Source organism: Erpetoichthys calabaricus, chromosome 2, assembly GCF_900747795.2.
Source record: "Erpetoichthys calabaricus chromosome 2, fErpCal1.3, whole genome shotgun sequence".
Taxonomy (NCBI): Eukaryota; Metazoa; Chordata; class Cladistia; order Polypteriformes; family Polypteridae; genus Erpetoichthys; species Erpetoichthys calabaricus.
The window spans coordinates 33,650,652-33,670,330 of NC_041395.2; the positions used below are offsets into that span (position 1 = coordinate 33,650,652).

Below are 19,679 nucleotides of genomic sequence, written 5' to 3' on the forward strand. Positions count from 1 at the left end.
GATTAGCCATGGAAGAAAAAGATGATGAAGTAGAATGAATGCAGGAGTCATTCTTGGACAGGAGACAGTTATTGACACACTCACCCTTAGTAATACTGAGCTGATCTTGAGGTGTCCATCAGTCTAAAGTGCTTAGAACTGGGATCACTGGAGATGTGAGGCAATAGTGCTAACCACTGCATCACCATGCTGAAAAAACATTACTAAAAAAGTTTGCAAAAAACATCATGTAATCTGTGCAAATGAATTCATTGAGTTATTGTTGAAAAACTGCATTTGTAAGTTGAAAACATGATGTAATATTGAATACATAAATAAAATGTTATATACATTTTATAAGAAAAGGTAAACATGATCCTGTGGTTTTCTGTTTTGGCTGGTAAGAGCAATACTTGGTAATAAATAAGAGAAAACAAAATAGCATCTTGACTATTAAACTTTTTTTTTTGCTCTAACTCTCAGATAGCAAAAATATTTGTTTGTGTGGTTTTCCAGTATTTGTCATAACTTACAATTCACTTCACTCACTGTGTTTATTTAGCACAGTAATACACGGCCATATCTGAAGTCTGCAGACTGTTCATTTGTAAGTACAGCATGTTGTTGGAATTATCCCTGCTGATGGTAAATCGTCCCTCAACAGATGTTGCATACCACGTCTTGCTAGCATCAGGTCTTATTGTTGCCACCCATTCCAGTCCTTTACCAGGAGGCTGACGAATCCAGTTCATGTAGATGTCACTAAATGTGAACCCAGAGGCTTTACACGATAACCGGTGTGACTGTCCTGGCAGTACAGTTACAGGATCTGATTCTTGCAGCTTTATTTCAGCAGAAACACCTAAAAAAGATAAAGAGAGAAAAGTAAAGTTTGTTCAAATACAGAAAAATGTTGCTATAACTTTATTTTAGGAAGTACTTACCAAAGACATGCAATATCATTAAAATCAACATCAGTCCCATTTTAAAACAAGCTGGTGTTTGTTACATTAACATTAACAGCACTGCCGTGCCTTTTATAGCTGCTGGTGAGATCAGATAGGAAGGAATAGTGGAGATGACTTTGCATAAATCTCAGAACAGGAGGGTTAGGTATGGTACATCACACAAAATTATATGTCTTGAAACTCAACTTTGTAAGCTATTCAGCTAAACATTTAAATCACCTATTTGAAGATTCATTATGAATTCATATCACAACAGCCACATCATCACCGAATGCAATTAAATATGCTATTGATATTTAATCTAATTTTGAAATAACTTGCGAAGTTGTAAATTGCAGCTCTCTATACTATTTGTGAGTACTGCTAACCATGGATACATTTAAGACATCTATTAACAGTATTTCTGAAAAAAAATATTGTTACGCTTACATCTGCTGAACCCATTTAAAGCATTAGATAATTATTTCTGTCTAGTACTGGCTATACTATATCTGTTTTATGGGATTTTGTACATGTTTAGGGATCATACAGTTTCTAACAGTTTTGTTTTTCTCTTTGGGGTTTCTTCTGTGTTTTATGGTGGGGGGTTCACTGAGTCATTTTTAATTGTGCAGTTGTAGCTGTTGTCCCTTCTGATGCAGCTTTACTATGAGTTTCTTTTTTTCAATTTCTTTTGGTTCCACTTCTCTACTGCTTTACTTTTTGATAATGGCTAATGTAGATGTTGTTAACATGCAATGTGATGATACTCTCACCTCCTCAGAAGTGATCCATCCAGCTTTGCAAACCTTTTATTTTACTATAAAATAGAACTGGCGTTTTTGCTAGAATCACATTAAAAATCTAAGGATTCATCTTGTGCCTCTTTGTGATGTTATTTCCTGATTGCTGCTTCTTCTGTATCCTCAGATAACTGAGAAATCTTGATTTTGATTCAGAAATTATTGAAAATTAGTGATGACAGCAGATTTTCTTATGCGTTTAGTGGAAGACAAAATAAAAAATCAGCCACATTAATCAATTATGAAATAGGAGGTTTTTTATCACAGTATAGTATTTTCAACTCCTATCAAAGATAAAATTTGAATAACCTTCTGTCCTTTCAGTTATCAATTTCAAAGATCTTTGCTCTTCCCAAACTTACCCAAATACATTCTGATTGTATCACACATGGTTAGAGAACTATTCACTGACTGCCTAAAATGTGTGAAACAAGAACTAGCATAATAATAATAATAGCACATTTTATTTATATAGTGCCTTTCACATGCTCAAAGAGCTTATAGGTGATTAGTTCATATCAGACATTTGTAGAGATTCTATCTCAGCTGCATAAAATAGTGCCACTTTTGAACCCACATATGCTTAACACAAAGGGTAAAATAAATCATGAAATGACCCAAAGTTAACAGCTTCACATCCCAGAGTGAAAAACAGGTCACAGCATCTGGCAAAAAAGACACAAAATGGCAGCATTCATGAAAAAACAGATGGGAAAGACATAAAATTAATTTAACTACTTTAAATACATTTTCTAATTTTGTTCTGCATATCAACCTGCCTAGTAACAGTACACCACATAAATCCAAAATGGTAGCACACTTAAAAAGCTAAATGGTGTTGTGATAAGATTAAAGTTAAATGTTTAATTAAATAAGTTATGAATAAATAAATTTGTTAATATTTTATCAATTATACTGATTGTTTTCAGCAAAGAATAAATCTTCTTGACATTCTGAAACCCCCAAAGAGACAGAGAGAGTCTGGGAGCATGTGCTGATAGCACACTGCCACATGAAATAAATGCTAAATGAATCCAAAGAAGGTATAGAAAAAACAGAATCATAACAAGTAGCAGATACAATAGATCCAAGTGAATCAAATGAAAACAATATAATTAAAAGGTATTTTTCAAGCACTTTTGAAGCTATAATTATTTCAGCAGTTACAGACCCAAGTAAAGCAACACATCCTATCCAATTACTAAAAGAAGATGGGAGGAAGGAAATTTTGCAATGTAGTAAAGCAGAATTAAAAGAAAGGTCAATGATCAGAAATCAAAAACACTTGTGTGCTTACAAAACACATGGAAGAAGGTACCAGACCCACCAAGGGAGCAGGAAAGGAAAAATTAATCAAACATCAGACGCATCCCATGACCCCACCCCCCCTTGTATTATATTCTGTAAATGACCTATGGCTGTTTAATAATAGCTGTAATTTTTGCTTGATAAATACATAATGAAAAATACAGTGACCCAGAAAATATCTCTTTTAATGAAACTATATGTTTTTAGTCCAAACCAAGAATGACATTTTGAAAAAAATATTACATAAAAATAACTGAATTGCTGAAATTAGGTACTTATCTGAAGGGACAGATGGTAGACAGAGATGTAGTAGATGCAAAGGAAGATTATATTTTAGATATATCAGTATTAACTTTAAGAGCCAGCATGAGCTGGATATAAAAAAATAATTAACCAGAAGGCATGTTGAAATGAGCAATTAGCTCCTGAAATGTGCAAAGTCTGCATCCACTAAGAAAAATTGGCCAAAGGAGAATGTGTTTGTGAGACCAAGAGGGAAATGTACAAGGGTGACCTTTAATCAAGACTGATAAGTAATTAAACTTACAAGATAGCTTATTCCACACTTGAGTATGTAACCAAGTTTTATCAAGATGATGTCAAAATTTGCAGCATCTTATGGAAAGATTACAGATTCTTGAGTACATGTCACTCCTCTTTTCAGACCAAATCCTTGATGGTTACCTACAGAGTAGTCAATGGGTCTGGACCTACTCTATATATATAAAGAGAGAGCCTTCTGAGGACCTATGCTTCTTATCGACAACTCACGTCTGCTGCTGAACTGTGTCTGGTATGAAATCTCAATCCAGTCTCTTTTCATGTGTAACTCTTAGTTGATGGAACAAATGGCCCACCTCCATTTGTAATTCTTACTTCCCCAATATGTTTAAGAACTAACATACCCAGCACTCCAAAAAGGGAAGTCAGTGCATCTATTATGGTCAATAAAACTCACTAGAGGGCACTCTTTTTGAAACAGCTAAACAAAACAATTGGGTCAACAGGTCAGTTATTGTTATTGTGTTTTGACCTTCTCCGTCACATTTTGGTATAATCTATCTGCAATCTATACCAAATAGCAAGACACAAGCAAAAACATAAAAACAAGGATACAGACTCACAGGACAGATAATACAGCCAATCAATCAACCAATCAGTCAATCAATCAATCAATAAATCGATAAGAAAATAAATAATTAAAAATAAACTGAACAAGTACATAGGAAGAAACCATTGAATTGCCTGGAGGCTGAAAAGACCACCAAAGGTGCTTCTTAGTACTCTGTGGTGGAAGAAACCTGTGTCTAAATGTGTTCCAAAAGACCGCCTCCTGGAGGCAATGTAGAGGATTTTTCATGATGGCATCCAATTTTTCTGCCTTCCTCTTTTCCATAACAGCTTCCAGTGTGTCCAGAGTTTGCCCTGTGATGGTGCAGGCTTTCCTTATAAGTTTGTTCAGGCTTTGTGATTCTTTTGAGCTCAGGTTGCTTCCCCAGGAGACTGCAACTTAGAACAACAAACTGGATACTATGGACTGGTTGAACATTTCCATCAGCCTGCTGCACATATCAAAAGACCTGAGTTTCCTTAGCAAGTGCAGTCTGCTCTGGCCCTTCTTGTCCAGCACCACTGTGCTGTCAGATCAGTCCAGTCTGTTGTTTATATGAACTCCCAGGTAGCTTTGCACTTCCATGTCCTCCCCTAGAAAGAAGGACTTACATTTGCTGACCACATGTCAATCATTAGATTTATATAATTTTCTGCAATTAATTGTAATAGTAATAATCTGCAATGGGTTGGTGCCTTGACCAGGGATTGTTCCTGTCTTGTGCCCAATTGCTTTTTGGGAGCACCTCCTGCTTCCCCTCAACCCTGTTCAGAATAAGCAGGTTTAGATGGAGCGATGGATAATGAGTTTTATGGGTGAATGCCATGATGGACACAACTGTTGAACAACAAACATACAAAGACAAGACTGATCTTTGCCAAATCAAACTGAGAGAAACCAAAACCCTCTGGAAAAATTTTGATGAAACCAAAGTAGAGCTCTCTGGCAATGGCAACACATACCACTGATATCTCTATATGTTATGAAATGAGGCTTACCTTTTGTTTACTGACAGTCAAAAAGGGTGTGTGTTCCATAATTTGAATGGGTCTTGAGCATATTAAGGAAATCATAAAAACAGAGGGTGCCCAGAGCCTTTAAGAGGGGAATACGCTACCCAGTTTCAAAAAACCAGGGGTCCTCCAACAGTCCAATTGCCCAACACACGTGTCCAAAAGCACAAAAGAATGGTGAAAAATGAAAATAGGCTGTGTTAAACTGGCCAGCAGTGACTCCTAATCTCAGTCTCATTGAAAACCATTGGAAAGAGCTGAACTGTGCTCTTGAGAAAAGGAATACGGCAAACATTCAAGAGCGGAATGAATTTCAACTGAGTGGGAGAAAGTAGCTTCTTCCTTTCAATCGGAACTAAGACTCTCTGATTACTTTACAATGTCTTTCACAAGTTGCTGTTTCCAGCTGAAAGCTGTAGTTTGAACTGGTGTCACTACTTTATTTTGGAAAAGTTATGCAAACATTTGCAGTTTGTTAGTGTATTTTTCACCTTATTCAGGTGCTGCACACACACACACACACACACACATATATATATATATATATATGTATATATATATTGAGGTGGACGGCCGGCAACTCATCCCAGCTGACACATCCAGGCCGCTAGATGGCATTTCCCATGCAGTATAGAAGTACCCAGGATTCCCGCAGGGCACCATGGGAGATGGAATTCGGTTTCACAGCCCTGTTGGGGACCCTGGGGGCCACTGTGGGATGCTGCAGGAAGACAAGGGGATTTTTATTTCCTGTATAGCCCGGAAGTACTCCCAAGTCACGGGGATGGAAGAACTGAAGTACTTCCAGGCTGAAGAAAAATATAACTCTTTATCTGACCTGGAAGTGCTATGGAATCACGTGTACTGAAGGACAGGAACATTACTGTAATTATTGAAATTATTACTGGGACTTTTTATATATATATCAAGGTTTTTGATGTAATATTTATTTTACTACTGTAGTATCAAGGGCAGTTGGAGTTGGGTCTGTGAGACAGGGCCTTCTTTTACATGCCTAATCTTCTGCATCCCACATGCTGAAATTTCACTCTGTCTTTCCAGGTCACCCTTTTATACTTCTTAAAGTTTTATTTTCAAAGATGCTTACCATGTTGATTCCCTTAGTGGCATGTGCAGGGCTGGAGGTGCCATCCTCATTCGCTTTTCTTACAAACAGTTTTCTTTCTCTGCCTAGAACTTGCTATGATACTTCTGTTTTGTGGGATTTTTTTGTACATAGTTAGGGATCTTATTTTCCAATAACTATATTTTTCTCTTTGGTGCTTTAAATGTGTGACATATGGGGGACAGATCACCAGAGCATGGTGAATCATATAGTTTTTGCTCTGCTCCCTTCTGATGCAGCTCTTTCATGGCAGTTCCTTTTTTGTAATTTGTTTTGGTTCCATTGCTCCTCTGCTTTAAATTTTGATAGTGGATAATCTGAATGTTATGTAGAATGTGAGCACACTCCCATCTCCTCAGAAGCGATCCAACTTTGAAAACCTTATATTTCACTTTAAAACATACCTGACATTTGTGAAAGAATCACACTTAAAATCACACTTAAAATGTTTTCTGTCTCTTGAAGATGCTGTGTCTCGATTGTTGCTTCTTTTGCAATCTCGCATAACAGAGGTGTCTTAAATTTTGAGGTGATGTAAATTGACAAAATAAGGTTGGCTGTCACATGCACATCAAGGAATTCAGTGCTCAAGACTAATTCCAATTAATCATCTTTGTCAGACTGCAAAATGACTATAACTCAGTCTTTGGCAACCTTGAACGAAACAACTTTGCAGAAGCTGTCAACCAAAGGATGAGCATATGTTCACTGGGAGAAACCAACAGCAAACTATCTACTCCTTCCTTTATAACTTTTTCTCCCTGCCAGGTAGGATTCAAACCAATTTAAGACACTGCCAGAGAAGCCCACCCATTGACTAAGGCAATTTCTAAGAATATTGTGATCAATGGTATCAAATGCGGCACTCAGGTCTAATAGGATGAGAACAGATAAACGGCCTCTGTCTGCATTTACCCGCAAGTCATTTACTACTTTAACGAGTGCAGTTTCTGTGCTGTGATTTGTTCTAAAACCCGACTGAAATTTATCAAGAATAGCATGTTTATTGAGGTGATCATTAAGCTGCATAATGACTGCCTTTTCCAGAATTTTACTTAAGAAAGGCAGGTAAGAGATGGGTCTAAAATTTTCAAGAGCAGAGGGGTCGAGGTTATTTTTCTTAAGTAGGGATTTAACTACAGCAGTCTTAAGACAGTCTGGGAAGACCCCCATATCTAATGACGAATTTACAATGTCAAGAATATTATCAATTAGCACGCCCGATACTTCTTTGAAAAAATTTGTTGGTATTGGGTCAAGGACGCAGGTGGAGGGTTTCAGTTGAGAAATTATTTTATGTAAATCAGGTAAATCTGTCCTAGTGAAAGAATTTAATTTGTTTATAACGGAATGCTGGGGTTTAGGAGGATCCTTAGTGTTGGGGAGATATACTATGTTATTTCTAATATCATTAATTTTTTGATTGAAAAATACAGCAATAGCCTCACAGGTTTTACTGGAAGTATTTAGGAGGCATTCCTTTGAGTTACCTGAGTTTAACAGACGATCAATTGTAGAGAATAAGACTCTGGGATTACTAGCATTGTTATTTATAATCTTAGAGAAATAGCAGCGCCTCTCAAGACGGACTGTGTTATTGTATTCTGTTATTTTAACTTTTAATATTTCATAGTGGGTTAGTTTAGTTTTCCTCCATTTACGCTCAGCTCTCCGGCATGTTCTCTTTAAATCAGACACTCTTTGGGTCTTCCATGGTATAACAATGCTAGAAGATTTTTTAACTGTCTTTTCAGGTGCAACTAAGTCAACAGCAGCTCTCACTTTAGTATTAAATCTTTCCACCTTACTATTTACATTATCCTCGCTATTATAGTTGGCACTATAAACAGACTGGCTGCTTAGAATGTTTGAAAGTTTTAAAGCTGCTGATGAGTCAAAGAAGTGTTTTTTAACAATATACTTCTCATGAGTGTTTTCTATCATTATTTCTATATTAAAGAGTAGAAGAAAATGGTCTGATAGACCCGTATCAATGACCTGTTTTATATCAACTTTTAGTCCTTTAGTAATTACTAAGTCTAACGTATGACCTGCTTTATGTGTAGGCTGATTAATGAGCTGTCTCAAATCAAGAGTCCAGGAGGTTCATAAATTCTTTTACTTTTTGGTCACACTAATTATCTGTATGAAAATTAAAGTCGCCGACTATTAAGAGTGTGTCATAGTTGGTAATTAAAATTGACATCAAGTCAGAGAATTCCTCAAAGAAAGACGTGTTGAATTTTGGAGGTCTATACATGGATAATACTAGAACGTGAGAATCTCCATGAATAACAACGGCGAGATGCTCAAAGGACTTGAATTTACCAAAACTGACATCTTTACCTTTTAACCGGCTTGAGTAAATATTTGCCAAGCTGCCGCCTCTCTTTCCTTGACAATCCTCACAAGTAAAACTGTAATCCGGAGGCGCAGATTCGATTAAAACAGCTGCGCCATCTGAGCTAAGCAACGTTTCACTTAGTGCAATAAAATCTATTTTTATATCACTAATAAGATTGTTGATAAAAAATGTCTTGTTAGTTAAAGCTCTAACATTTAATAGTGCCATATTTAATGTTTCGGAGGGGCAGAGATGAGTACTATGTGCGTTATTGATATTTGGAACAGGAACTAAATTATTTTTATTAGCGCCGCTCTGTGTGTATTTTTTGTTTAATCTATAGTCTGTTTTTATAGTTTTAATACATTGTTCATCTAAAGTAGCAATTTTAATTAAATTATTGGTGTTTATGCCATATTGCCTAGATTTTCTACGTGCATTGAGATTGGTTATTTGAGTATTAATGTTGTGCACTTTTATGGAATATTTTATTAAACAATTATCATGTCCTAGCACAGCAGTAGCATTTCGGAAGGGGTTAAGAGTAGAGATAGATAGTCAAGATAAACAAATTACCTTAGATATGTTTTTGGAGAGAACCTGGGTGCCGAAACTGTTCGGATGCAGGCCATCTTGCTTGAAGAAACGCGTTCTTTCCCAAAAGAGGTCCCAATTGTTGATGAACCCGATGTCTTGATTCTTGCAGAAGCCCTGCAGCCAGTTGTTTAATCCTAGCAGACGACTGTAGTACTCGTTTGATCGTCTGACGAGAGGTACAGGACCCAAAATGAAGATCTTTACCGATGGGGGTCCTCTCCTTCATGTCTTTAATTAGTGCTGCGAAGTCAGCCTTGAGGATTTCCGACTGTCAGTGCCTTATGTCGTTCACGCCAGCATGCAAAACAATTGCTCCAACTGCCCTATTCTTGTGCTTCTCATAGATTGCTGGCGCACGTCTCATCACATCTTGGACACGAGCACCGGGAAAACAAGAAACAAATGATTTTTGATTAGGGCATGCGATATTGAGGTTTCTAACAATAGAATCACCTACCACTATTACATCTCCAGGGGCTGAAGGCAAACTGGTGACGCGGAGAGGGTTGAACCGGTTCTGAGTCGAGATGCTCGCCTGTGCCGATGGAGGTGTTCTGGCCTTGAACCCCCGCCTGCATAGCTGAAATACGCCGAGGTCTTCATCAGTGTCGCTCCTACGAGGCGCGGGGGTGAAGTTCACTTGAATGGCACAACGCAGGGTTGATGTTACGCTGATTACAGATGGTGAGGACGGTTTATCCAGCAGCCGAGCCTTCAGATCCTTAAGGTATCTTCGTCTGGACAGGAGTTTCTGAATCTGTTCGTCGAGTACCTGGAGTTCTTCTACGACGACGGCAACGCGATTCATCTCACTGTCGCCCATTGTCTGCTTCTGCTTCTGCTTCGTGCCCTAGGAAGAATGAGAGAGAGAGATTGATTAGTCCCCCAACAAGCTCTGCTGCTGAAACAAAAAATGATGTCAGTCTCAGGATGATTGCAGGGATGATCCTTGGATAAGACACAGTTATGGACACACAGATTCACTCAGTAATACTGAGCTGATCTTCCGGTGTTAATCAGTTTTAAGTGCTCATCTTTGGGAGATAACATGTGAACTCTAACCTCTAGCGAGGTCAGAAACTCAACGAGGATCCTTGGAGTTGTGAGACAATAGTGCTAACCACTACACCACCACAGACTTAAGAAGAAAAGCATTACTTAAAAATAGTTTGCAACAAAAATTTTCTTATCTGGGCAAATGATTTCATTGATGTAAAAATATCATTTAATGCTTGTGAAATGTCTAATTTTAAGAAATTTAAGTTATTATTGAAAAACTGCAATTTTAATTTCAAAACAGTATGAATAAATTAGAACTTTTTGTACTTTGCATGAAAAAAATGTGATCCTGTGGTTTTCTGTTAATCTTTGGCTGATGAAAACAATTCTTGGTGATAAAAAAGACAAGCCAAAATAATATCAAGAAGTATTATACTTTTTTTTTGCTTTAACTTCCAGATAGCAAACATTTTTGTTTGTATGATTTTTTAGTTTTTGTCATGATTGGCACTTCCCTTTCCTAACTGTGTGTCTCCAACACAGTAATACACGGCCATGTCTGTAGTCTGCAGGCTGTTCATCTTTAAGTACAGCATGTTGTTGGAATTGTCTCTGCTGATGGTAAATCGTCCCTCAACAGATTTTGCATACCACTGGCTACTACCGCTATCACTTATTGCTGCCACCCATTCCAGTCCTTTACCAGGAGTCTGACGAACCCAGTGCATGCCATAGCTACTGAATGTGAACCCAGAGGCTTTACATGACAACTGGTGTGACTGTCCAGGCAGTAGAGTTACAGGATCAGATTCCTGCAGCTTTATTTCAGCAGAAACATCTAAAAAAATAATTATGAAAATTAAAGTCTGTTCAAACTCAAAAAATAAAATTGCTGTAGATATATTATATGAAGCACTTACCAAAGATATATAATGTCATTAAGATCAGCATCAGGTCTATGAGCCTCATTTTGTTGCTTGATACACTAACATTAACAGCACTGAGATGCTGTGCCTTTTATAGTCTGCTGGTAAGATCAGATAGGAAGAAATAGTGGGGACAGCTTTGCATAAATCTCAGAATGGGAGGGTTAGATACAATAAATCACACAAGATTGTCCTTCTAGAAACCCCTCTTTATAAGCTTTTCAGAGATGCTGTTTAATTTTTTTTTATTAAAAGTAAGTAACATTTCATTCAAACAAGTCAAGCTTAACAAAACTAAATTCAAATCAACCCCTACACAAGAGAAAGAGAGGAAGGCCAATAGCCAGAGTAAAACTTTTAAGAGTAGAAAAGAGAGAAGAGAATATATGCTTATTTTAAAATGTTATTGAATAGATCCTGCCAGGCTTTTAAAAAGGTTTGAACAGGTTCTCTAACTGAGAATTTTTTAAACATTTAATTTGCCCGTTTTGAAGATTCCTCATGAATTTACAGTATATCACAACAGCCACATCAAAGTTGAATGCACTTTAATATGATTTAATCACCGCGTACTCTGAAAAAAAATTTTTTTTTATGTTACACAATCTTTTGAATGCTTTGTTAAATGTCTTTCTTTTGCTGACCTACGCGAGGTAGGTGCCACTGGTTCAATGTTTATCTTTGCTACTGCAGTTTCTTGAAGACTTTCTTGCCCAACTGCTTCATTGATATCAGATTCTTGGGGTTCTACAATTTTGTTGGGCAGTTTTGTTTGCTCTCCTGCTCTAGAATCGTGTCCCTTAGATCTCCTGAAATACTCTTCAACTTAAAGTCTCGAATCACTTCTGGCTTGAATCTGGCTCTCATTTGGTCAACATGCTATTTCAAAGTCTGTCCATTGCCTGCAAGTACCATATATGACACAGGCCCTGTGCAACTTATTACAACAGCAAGTATCCACTTTGGCCTATAGCTGTAATTCCTTATGAACACTTCATTACCCGGTATGACGATTCTTAACTTGCTGTTTCTATCATGCCATTCCTTCTGTTTTAGTTGCTTCTGCTGCACTTTCACTTTCAAATTTGGCACTAGTAAATCAAATGTTGATCTTAATTTCCTTGACATCATCATTTCTGCTGGAGACAATCCAGCTGTTGTTTGTGGTAGTATTCTATAATTAAATAAAAACCTTGACAGTCTTGTCTTCCACATATCAACTTTTATATTTTTTTCCTCCTTGAAGGTCTGGACTGCTGTCTCAGCTAGTCCATTCGCAGAATGGTGGGAGGGTGCTGATCTCACATGTATTTGCCATTGTTCTCAATGAACAATGTAAATTCAGCACTTGTGAAACATGTCTCATTATCAGTAACTAGTATTTGGGGAAGTCCAAAGACACTAAAACGTTGTCTCAATTTCTCTATTGTTGCTTGAGAAGTTGCATTATTCATCACATAAATGTCCATCCATTTTGAATGAACACCCACGATAACTAAAAACATCTTATCTAGAAAAAGTCCATCATAGTCAACATGGATTCTTAACCAGGGTGTTTTTGGCCTCTCCCAAGGATATACAGGGGCACATGCTGGAGTTTTACGATGTTGTGGCATTCTGTACATAGTTGCACCTCTTTCTCCACATCCTGGTCCATGCCTGGCCACCAAAAATAAGACCTGGCTAATCCTTTCATTCTTGAGATACCTGTGTGGGTTTGGTGCAACACCTTAAGCTGAGTTTTTTGTCCTTGTATCAGTGTAACAACCCTGGCTTCCCACAGAACACACCCATCCCTCACACTTAGCTCTAGTCTTCTCTGTAAATAGGGTTTGAGCTCTGGGTTTACTTCATTAGGCCAACCACTAAGGACAAAATCATGGACTTGATACAGAACTGTATCTTTATCTGTCCAATGTTTCACTTGTTTTGTCTCTACCAGGCCTCAACCATCACATCCAACATTAACACTTGTTCTACCTGTTATCCTCTTCTCTGGCCTCTGGAACTGGCAGTCTGCTTAGAGCGTCAGCATTTACATGACATTTCCTTGGTCTATATACAATGGTGTAGCCCATCTCTGGAGTCTGGGTGAACATAAATGGGAAATACTCTTCTTTTCATTAAAAAATGCTATTAGTGGCTTATGGTCTGTGAAAATTTTAAATCGTCATTCATATAGATATTTATGGAATTTCTGGATGCCAAAGATCACTGCTAAGCCTTCCTGGTCTGGCTATGAGTAGTGCTTCAGTGTAGGCATGAGAGTGTGTGACACAAACCCCAAGGGTTTTTCACTTCCATCTTCCATGCAGTGTGACAATGCTGCACCCACATGAAAGTATGAGTTCTTTGTCTGATGAATAGTGCACTAACACACTGGTAGACTGGAGTAACTCCTTTGACTTTGTTTCCTTTTCTACTCCTAAGACACTTCCTTCCTTAACAGATTATGTAATGGTTGACAGATTTGGCAGATTTTGACAGATCCTAAATATTCTTTTATTTCTGTCACAGGTGGCCTCCATGATAGCTTTGACTTTCCTTTCTAAGGGGTGAAAAATCCCTGGGCATTTACTTTGTGCCCTACGTATTTTACTTCATCCTGCAAGAAGGAACACTTGTTTCTTTTCAAACGTAAGCCTGTATCAGACAATCTCTTTAAGACTTTGTCCAGATTTTGAAGATGCTCCTCCTGGTCAATTCCCATGACAAGTATGTCATCAAAATATACAACAATTTTCAGAATTCCCTGCAACAGACATTCCATTATCCGCTGAAATATGTTAGGTGTGGAGGCCAACCAAAATGTTAGCTTTGAATAGGTAAACATGCCTTTCTGTGTGTTCACTGTCAAATACTTTTGACTCTCGTCATCCACTACTATCTGCAGGTATGCATGGCTCATGTCAAGTTTTGAAATTGTGTATGAGAAAGAAAAAAACATTATTAACTGAAATGATTATGGGTATTTGACTCACAATACCAATGACTGTGTTTTGTGTTGAGCATGCTGCAGAGAGCTATATGATTTTTGCTTCTATGTGATTTGTTCTTCATTTGGGTAGAGAAAGAATTGAGCATATGCACAGAATTATTGGACTGACTTGCATTCCTTTATGGGAAAATGCTGACCTTTTGATGCTAACAGAACACCCTGTGATATTATAAATCAGTCATCTCACTTAGTCCTGGTGGTTTCGAACTTCTTCCACTTACGGATGATGGAGGTCACTGTGCTCATTGGGACCTTCAAAGCAGCAGAAATTTTTCTGTAACCTTCCCCAGATTTGTGCCTCGAGACAATCCTGTCTACAGACAATTCCTTTGACTTCATGCTTGGTTTGTGCTCTGACATGAACTGTGTAAAAACATAAAATGATGTAATTGAACAAAATGTATGTGTGTAAGTACAGAAAATAGAACAGAATGATCAAACTTGTTTGTGTTTTGCGTACGTGACAAAAAGCATGTATACTTTCTGGAAGTTTTCTTTCAATGATGTGTGTGACAAGAAAATATACCTTTAGGGTAAGGACTTTACCAATTGGAATAATACAAAATGAGTCAGGACGCTATTTTTATTGCTTACGTGGTCAACGATCAGGAGACTAGAAAGGTATAAAAGAGCAAGGATATCTGCGCTCGAGGCAGATGAAGTGCGGTGTCCTAGGACTGTATTTCTCTGTCATTTTACCTTTGTCTGGTATGTATCAATAAAAGGTTTTTACTAATTTTAATTTTCTTCTCTGTCTTCAGTCACAAAAAGTGTCCACAGTTTTTTGGCGCCCGGACGTGGGGCAAGAGACGGCCGGTCGACTCCTCCAGCGAGACCATTTCAGTGATCCGTCTTACCAGCGGACTGCCGTCAACTTGAGTACTCCGGCAGCAGAGCATGCAGCTCCGGCAAAAGTTAGGACTGTCCTGTCCTGAAAGAGTTCTTGCGTGAGGAGTCCCTGGTCTCCTCTTTGCTACATCCACGGTGACTGAACGGATTTCCAGACAGAGCTTGCACACTTCCAGGCTGGGGTAAGCACCGGGGAATTTCCGAACATTTTTTTTTATTTTCTAAATTACGGGAGGGCGAGTTTCCTGTTGACCGTCTAGTCATATTCATATCTCAACGGGTTGCTTAAGGTGATGGAGACTTGACCCAAGCAGTTTGACGCATACGAAAGGTCTGACGAAAGGATACTGGCCTCACCCATATCCTAGACTCGGCTGGACGTATTGCTGTAGTATTCTGCTGAACCGAATCGGACACGAAGTCACCTGAGCTGGAATCCGGGGATGTGAGCGGACAGGCTAACGGGACGAGTAACGGGGTGGTATATATATATATGGAAACATAAACAGAAAAAGAGCACAGATTGCAGGTTTGCTGTTAGGACGGAATAAATAAATCTACATACTAATAGGAATACCGTGTTCTCCTGGGAACTGGGACAGGACCGATAGTTAGGTGTCTCCCCTTGGGACTAAAGAAGGGAACAGTAAGGGAATAGTGAGTGGCACACTTAATACCTCGCTGATTCATACGTACAAGGGATTAGGCGAATCAGTATATAGTTGGAAAATTAAATACAGGACCCGGGAAGAGCAAGGGGACATAATGGGAACTTATAACAGTAAGCCTGTTAATCGCCGCACAGGGGGATCAAAATCATTAATGCTGGAAGAATTATTTTCGGAGGATCAACAGACGCCCCGTAAAAATGGGTCTCCTAGGAAATTTATAGAAAAGAAGACAGGTTTAGATTTCAAGAAGGCATGTAGGAAATGGAATAGACAGAGTGGTGGGCGTTGGCCGATAGAGGGGACAGGAGATGTAAGTGAAATACAGGAAGCTAGGAAGATCCTGTGTAGGAATAAGCAGGGTTGTTATAATAGTGGACCATATCGAATGGATAATGTTCGATAGATGGGAATTAGTAATAAAAGACAGAAATTTAGAAGCAGTACAGAAACAGAATGAATTGTTGCGGGCAAATGAGGGAAAGGCTAAAAAGGAGAAAGAGGAATTACTAATTACATTACAGAAAGTTCAGACAGGCACTGAACCACAGGCAGACGGGAGGAAAAGGAAGAATAATCCAAATAAAGACCCCCTTTATTCCTATTATTTTTTTCTCTCCTCAGTACCAACCTCAGGCACCTCCATTATCCCCTCCTCTATCCCCCATTCCGACTGCCCCCCCTACACTACAACTAGCAGAAGTTTCCCCCGATGATCCCCTAGGCACAGATCACTATGACCCACCCCGTACTAGACAAACCCCCGTCTCCAAATGCACTCGGAGTCAAACCTCCACTCACAAACCAGCTCCAACTTTTTTCTCTCCAACCTCTTCTTATCCTTCAATAGAAGTTCCCAATCCCCATTATAACCCTGCCCATCCAGCCGGACCCCAAAATCCCACAACAGTTATGATAAATCGGAACTGGGACATCCAAGAACTAAAGGATGTCGTGAATGCACTTCCAGATCCAAAGGAAGTAGGAGGACTAAAATTTGTTGAACAACTTGATCAGTTAGATAGCATGTATAAGCCTAACGCTGCTGAATGGACCCAGGTACTTCGTCGAAAGCTTGGGAGCACATGGGCCACTGTTAGCAGGGGTGTCCGCAATGACGTTCCATGGGTATGGAACCCAGCTTTAACTCGAGGACAGGGGATTGGTGGAGAAGGCGAATTTAACCCACAATGGGAGGCGTTGAGACAAAATATTGCAGAAAAATATAAAAAAGGAACAGACTGGTCCCTTATTTCTGCTGCAAAACAAAAGAGAGACGAGACGGTTGATGAATGGGCACATAGGATTCAAGACCTTATGGCTAATCACTCGGGCTTGGAAAATGTTGACGACCGCACCCGTGCTGCAGTTCCACCTTTTGTTTCCGGTTTGCGCCTTGATATGCAAAACAAGGTCCGCACTTCCTGTATTGAGTGGGAAAGTGCCGCGTTTGATGAAGTCAAACGACATGCTGAACATGCCGAAAAACAAACTAAGCAGAAGGAATCGGACTCTCATGCCAAATTATTGGCAGCACAGATGAACTATTATACCAGGAATACTCCTGACCGAGGCCGAGGATATGGCCTTAGAGGAAGGGGACGAGGACGAGGAAGAGGACGAGGTGGTTTTAGAGCTCCTCCTGTTGACCACAATAAGAATCCTTTTATTCCCTCTCCCTTTAATCCCAATGTTAATTCCTACTCTTGCTACGCCTGTGGTGAAACTGGACATTTTCGTCGGGAGTGCCCTCACAGACAGCAACAGCCCCCACCTCCCCCTATTCCACCTGTTTTTTCTGACACCCCTGACCAACAATACTGGCCATAGGAAAACGCAGGGACCTCCAGCCACTCTTTTCAACTACCTTTGCTCACCCATAATTCAGAGACTGATCCTTTACTGACATTGTTCATTGATGGCACTGAGACTATTTTCTTAATCGACACTGGTGCCACTCGATCTACCCTCTCGCTGGCAAAGGTCCCTGCCTCGAACGAGACTGTTACTGTGCTTACTGCTTCTGGACAACCTCACCTTCTACCTCTTCAAGTCCAGTCACGTCCTGGCGGACATACCTTACTGCATCGTTTTCTTTTAAATCAGCTCTGTCCAGTTAACCTTTTAGGAAGAGATCTCATGACAAAACTTTCTCTTTCTATTTCTATGACTGACAAAGGTTTTTTCTGTTCTACCCCCAAGTTGTTGTGTCAAATTGCCCCTTACCCCAAACCCTCTTTTGCAGCTTGGACTTTAGATATTTCCCCACACACCATTCTCCTCAAAGCCCTACACTCTTTTTCCCCCTGTCTCTTTCCCAATTTACAGGCCCCTGACTGTACTACCCAATACTTCCCTATAGAAGTAGACACCCCCTGGCTAGAATCTTTCCTTACTTCTGGTACTCGCCCCGAAAACCCTTCACATCTCCTGTGTTTTTATTTCATCCACAAAGGCAGCTGCTTCTGTTCATCTTACATGCTTACAGCATATATATTATCTTGGCAGCTCAGTGCCTCATATTTCCTTAGCTAAATCACGCACTGTTAAATGGGGGGAAATAGGACCATGGGTAGAAAAATGCCTTGAAAGAACAGACTGGTTACAAGTTACTCCAGGTATTTTTGATACTCCTGACCGTTTAATAACTAAAGTGGTGCTTCAAACTGATTTTTTAGTACATCGCGCTTTGTGCCGTCCTTCCTCTTTTGCTTGTTCATTGCAAACCACTTTCCCTTCTTGGCTCTCTATGCTCCCTGATTCACTATGGTCCCAGGGAAAGAATGATTATGGAAGGATAGCCCATTGTGAGCCTCTGGTGATCCACCCGAAATCCTCCTTCCGCCCGCACCGTGCCCAATATCCTCTGTCTCCCGAAGCAGAGGCTGGCATCTCCGCCGTACATTCCGATCTCGTCAAACGCGGTACCGCCGTTGGACATGGACCGTCATGCCTCAGGGATACACTGAAGCCCCTTGTGTATATGAACAAGCTCTTGCCCAAAATTTTAGAAGGCTTTTGGCCGGACGGGATACAGTATGTAGATGATATGTAGCGCTACGGAAGAAGATTGTACAAAAGATACCCAGAAATTGTTGCTGTTTTTGGGGGACAATGGCCATAAAGTTTCTAAAGTTAAGCTGCAGCTAATCAAAACAACTGTAAAATATCTAGGTCATGACATTACGTATGGAACAAGAGCTCTCTCTAGCGATCGCATTACAGCCACCCAAAATCTTCCTAGACCGGTCACAAAACAACAGGTTATGTCTGTTTTAGGTATTCTGGGCTACTGCAGACAGTGGGTTCTAAATTTTACTGAAAGAGCACAGCCGTTGCAACAATTGGCTAATACTCCTGGCATCCCCCTTTCTGGCCAGGTCCAATGGAATGAACAGGCTGAGAAGGCTCTCTGTAACCTAAAAACTGCTCTTCTATCTGCGCCCGCGCTTGGTTTGCCTGATCATTCTCGTCCATTCACTTTGTTCGTGGACGAAAAGCAGGGATTTATGAATGCAGTACTGACGCAACAACATGGAGATAAACAAAGACCGGTGGCTTATTTTTCTAAAAAACTGGATCCAGTGGCCACAGCACTTCCTCCGTGTCTTCGTGCTGTGGCTGCAACAACAGAAGCTGTATTAGCAAGCACGGATGTAGTTCTCATGAGCCCCCTAACAGTTAAAGTGCCTCACGCTGTACATTCTATCCTAGTACAAGCCAAAACTTCACATCTCACTACTGCTAGGGCAATACACTATCAGAATGTACTCTGTACTTTGTCAAATGTTACAATTGAAAGATGCTCCACTTTAAATCCAGCCACTCTTCTCCCAATTAACAACGAAGGAGAACCACATAATTGCCATGATGAAATAGCAAAGGTTGTAAAACCTAGAGTAGATCTACAGGAAACACCTATAGAAACTGGAGAAATGATTTTTGTGGATGGATGTTCCTTGCGATTGAAAAATGGAGCACCCTCAACCAGTTACGCAGTGGTCCAAGGGG

At 39.6% G+C, this 19,679-nt stretch overlaps 2 gene segments (V, D, J or C); both read right to left on the bottom strand.

Annotated features, from left to right (window-relative positions):
* Positions 1 to 533: 533 nt before the first annotated feature.
* Positions 534 to 3,860, bottom strand: LOC127526589 (Ig heavy chain V region 6.96-like). The segment is given in 3 exon segments: positions 534 to 841; positions 2,797 to 2,874; positions 3,809 to 3,860. Coding segments are annotated over 3 exon segments (438 nt in total).
* Positions 3,861 to 10,715: 6,855 nt separating this feature from the next.
* Positions 10,716 to 19,679, bottom strand: part of LOC114645119 (Ig heavy chain V region 914-like) — a 107,354-nt gene continuing 98,390 nt past the window's right edge. The window contains 1 exon segment of the V gene segment in view: positions 10,716 to 11,065. Within this exon segment, the coding sequence occupies positions 10,716 to 11,065 (350 nt within the window).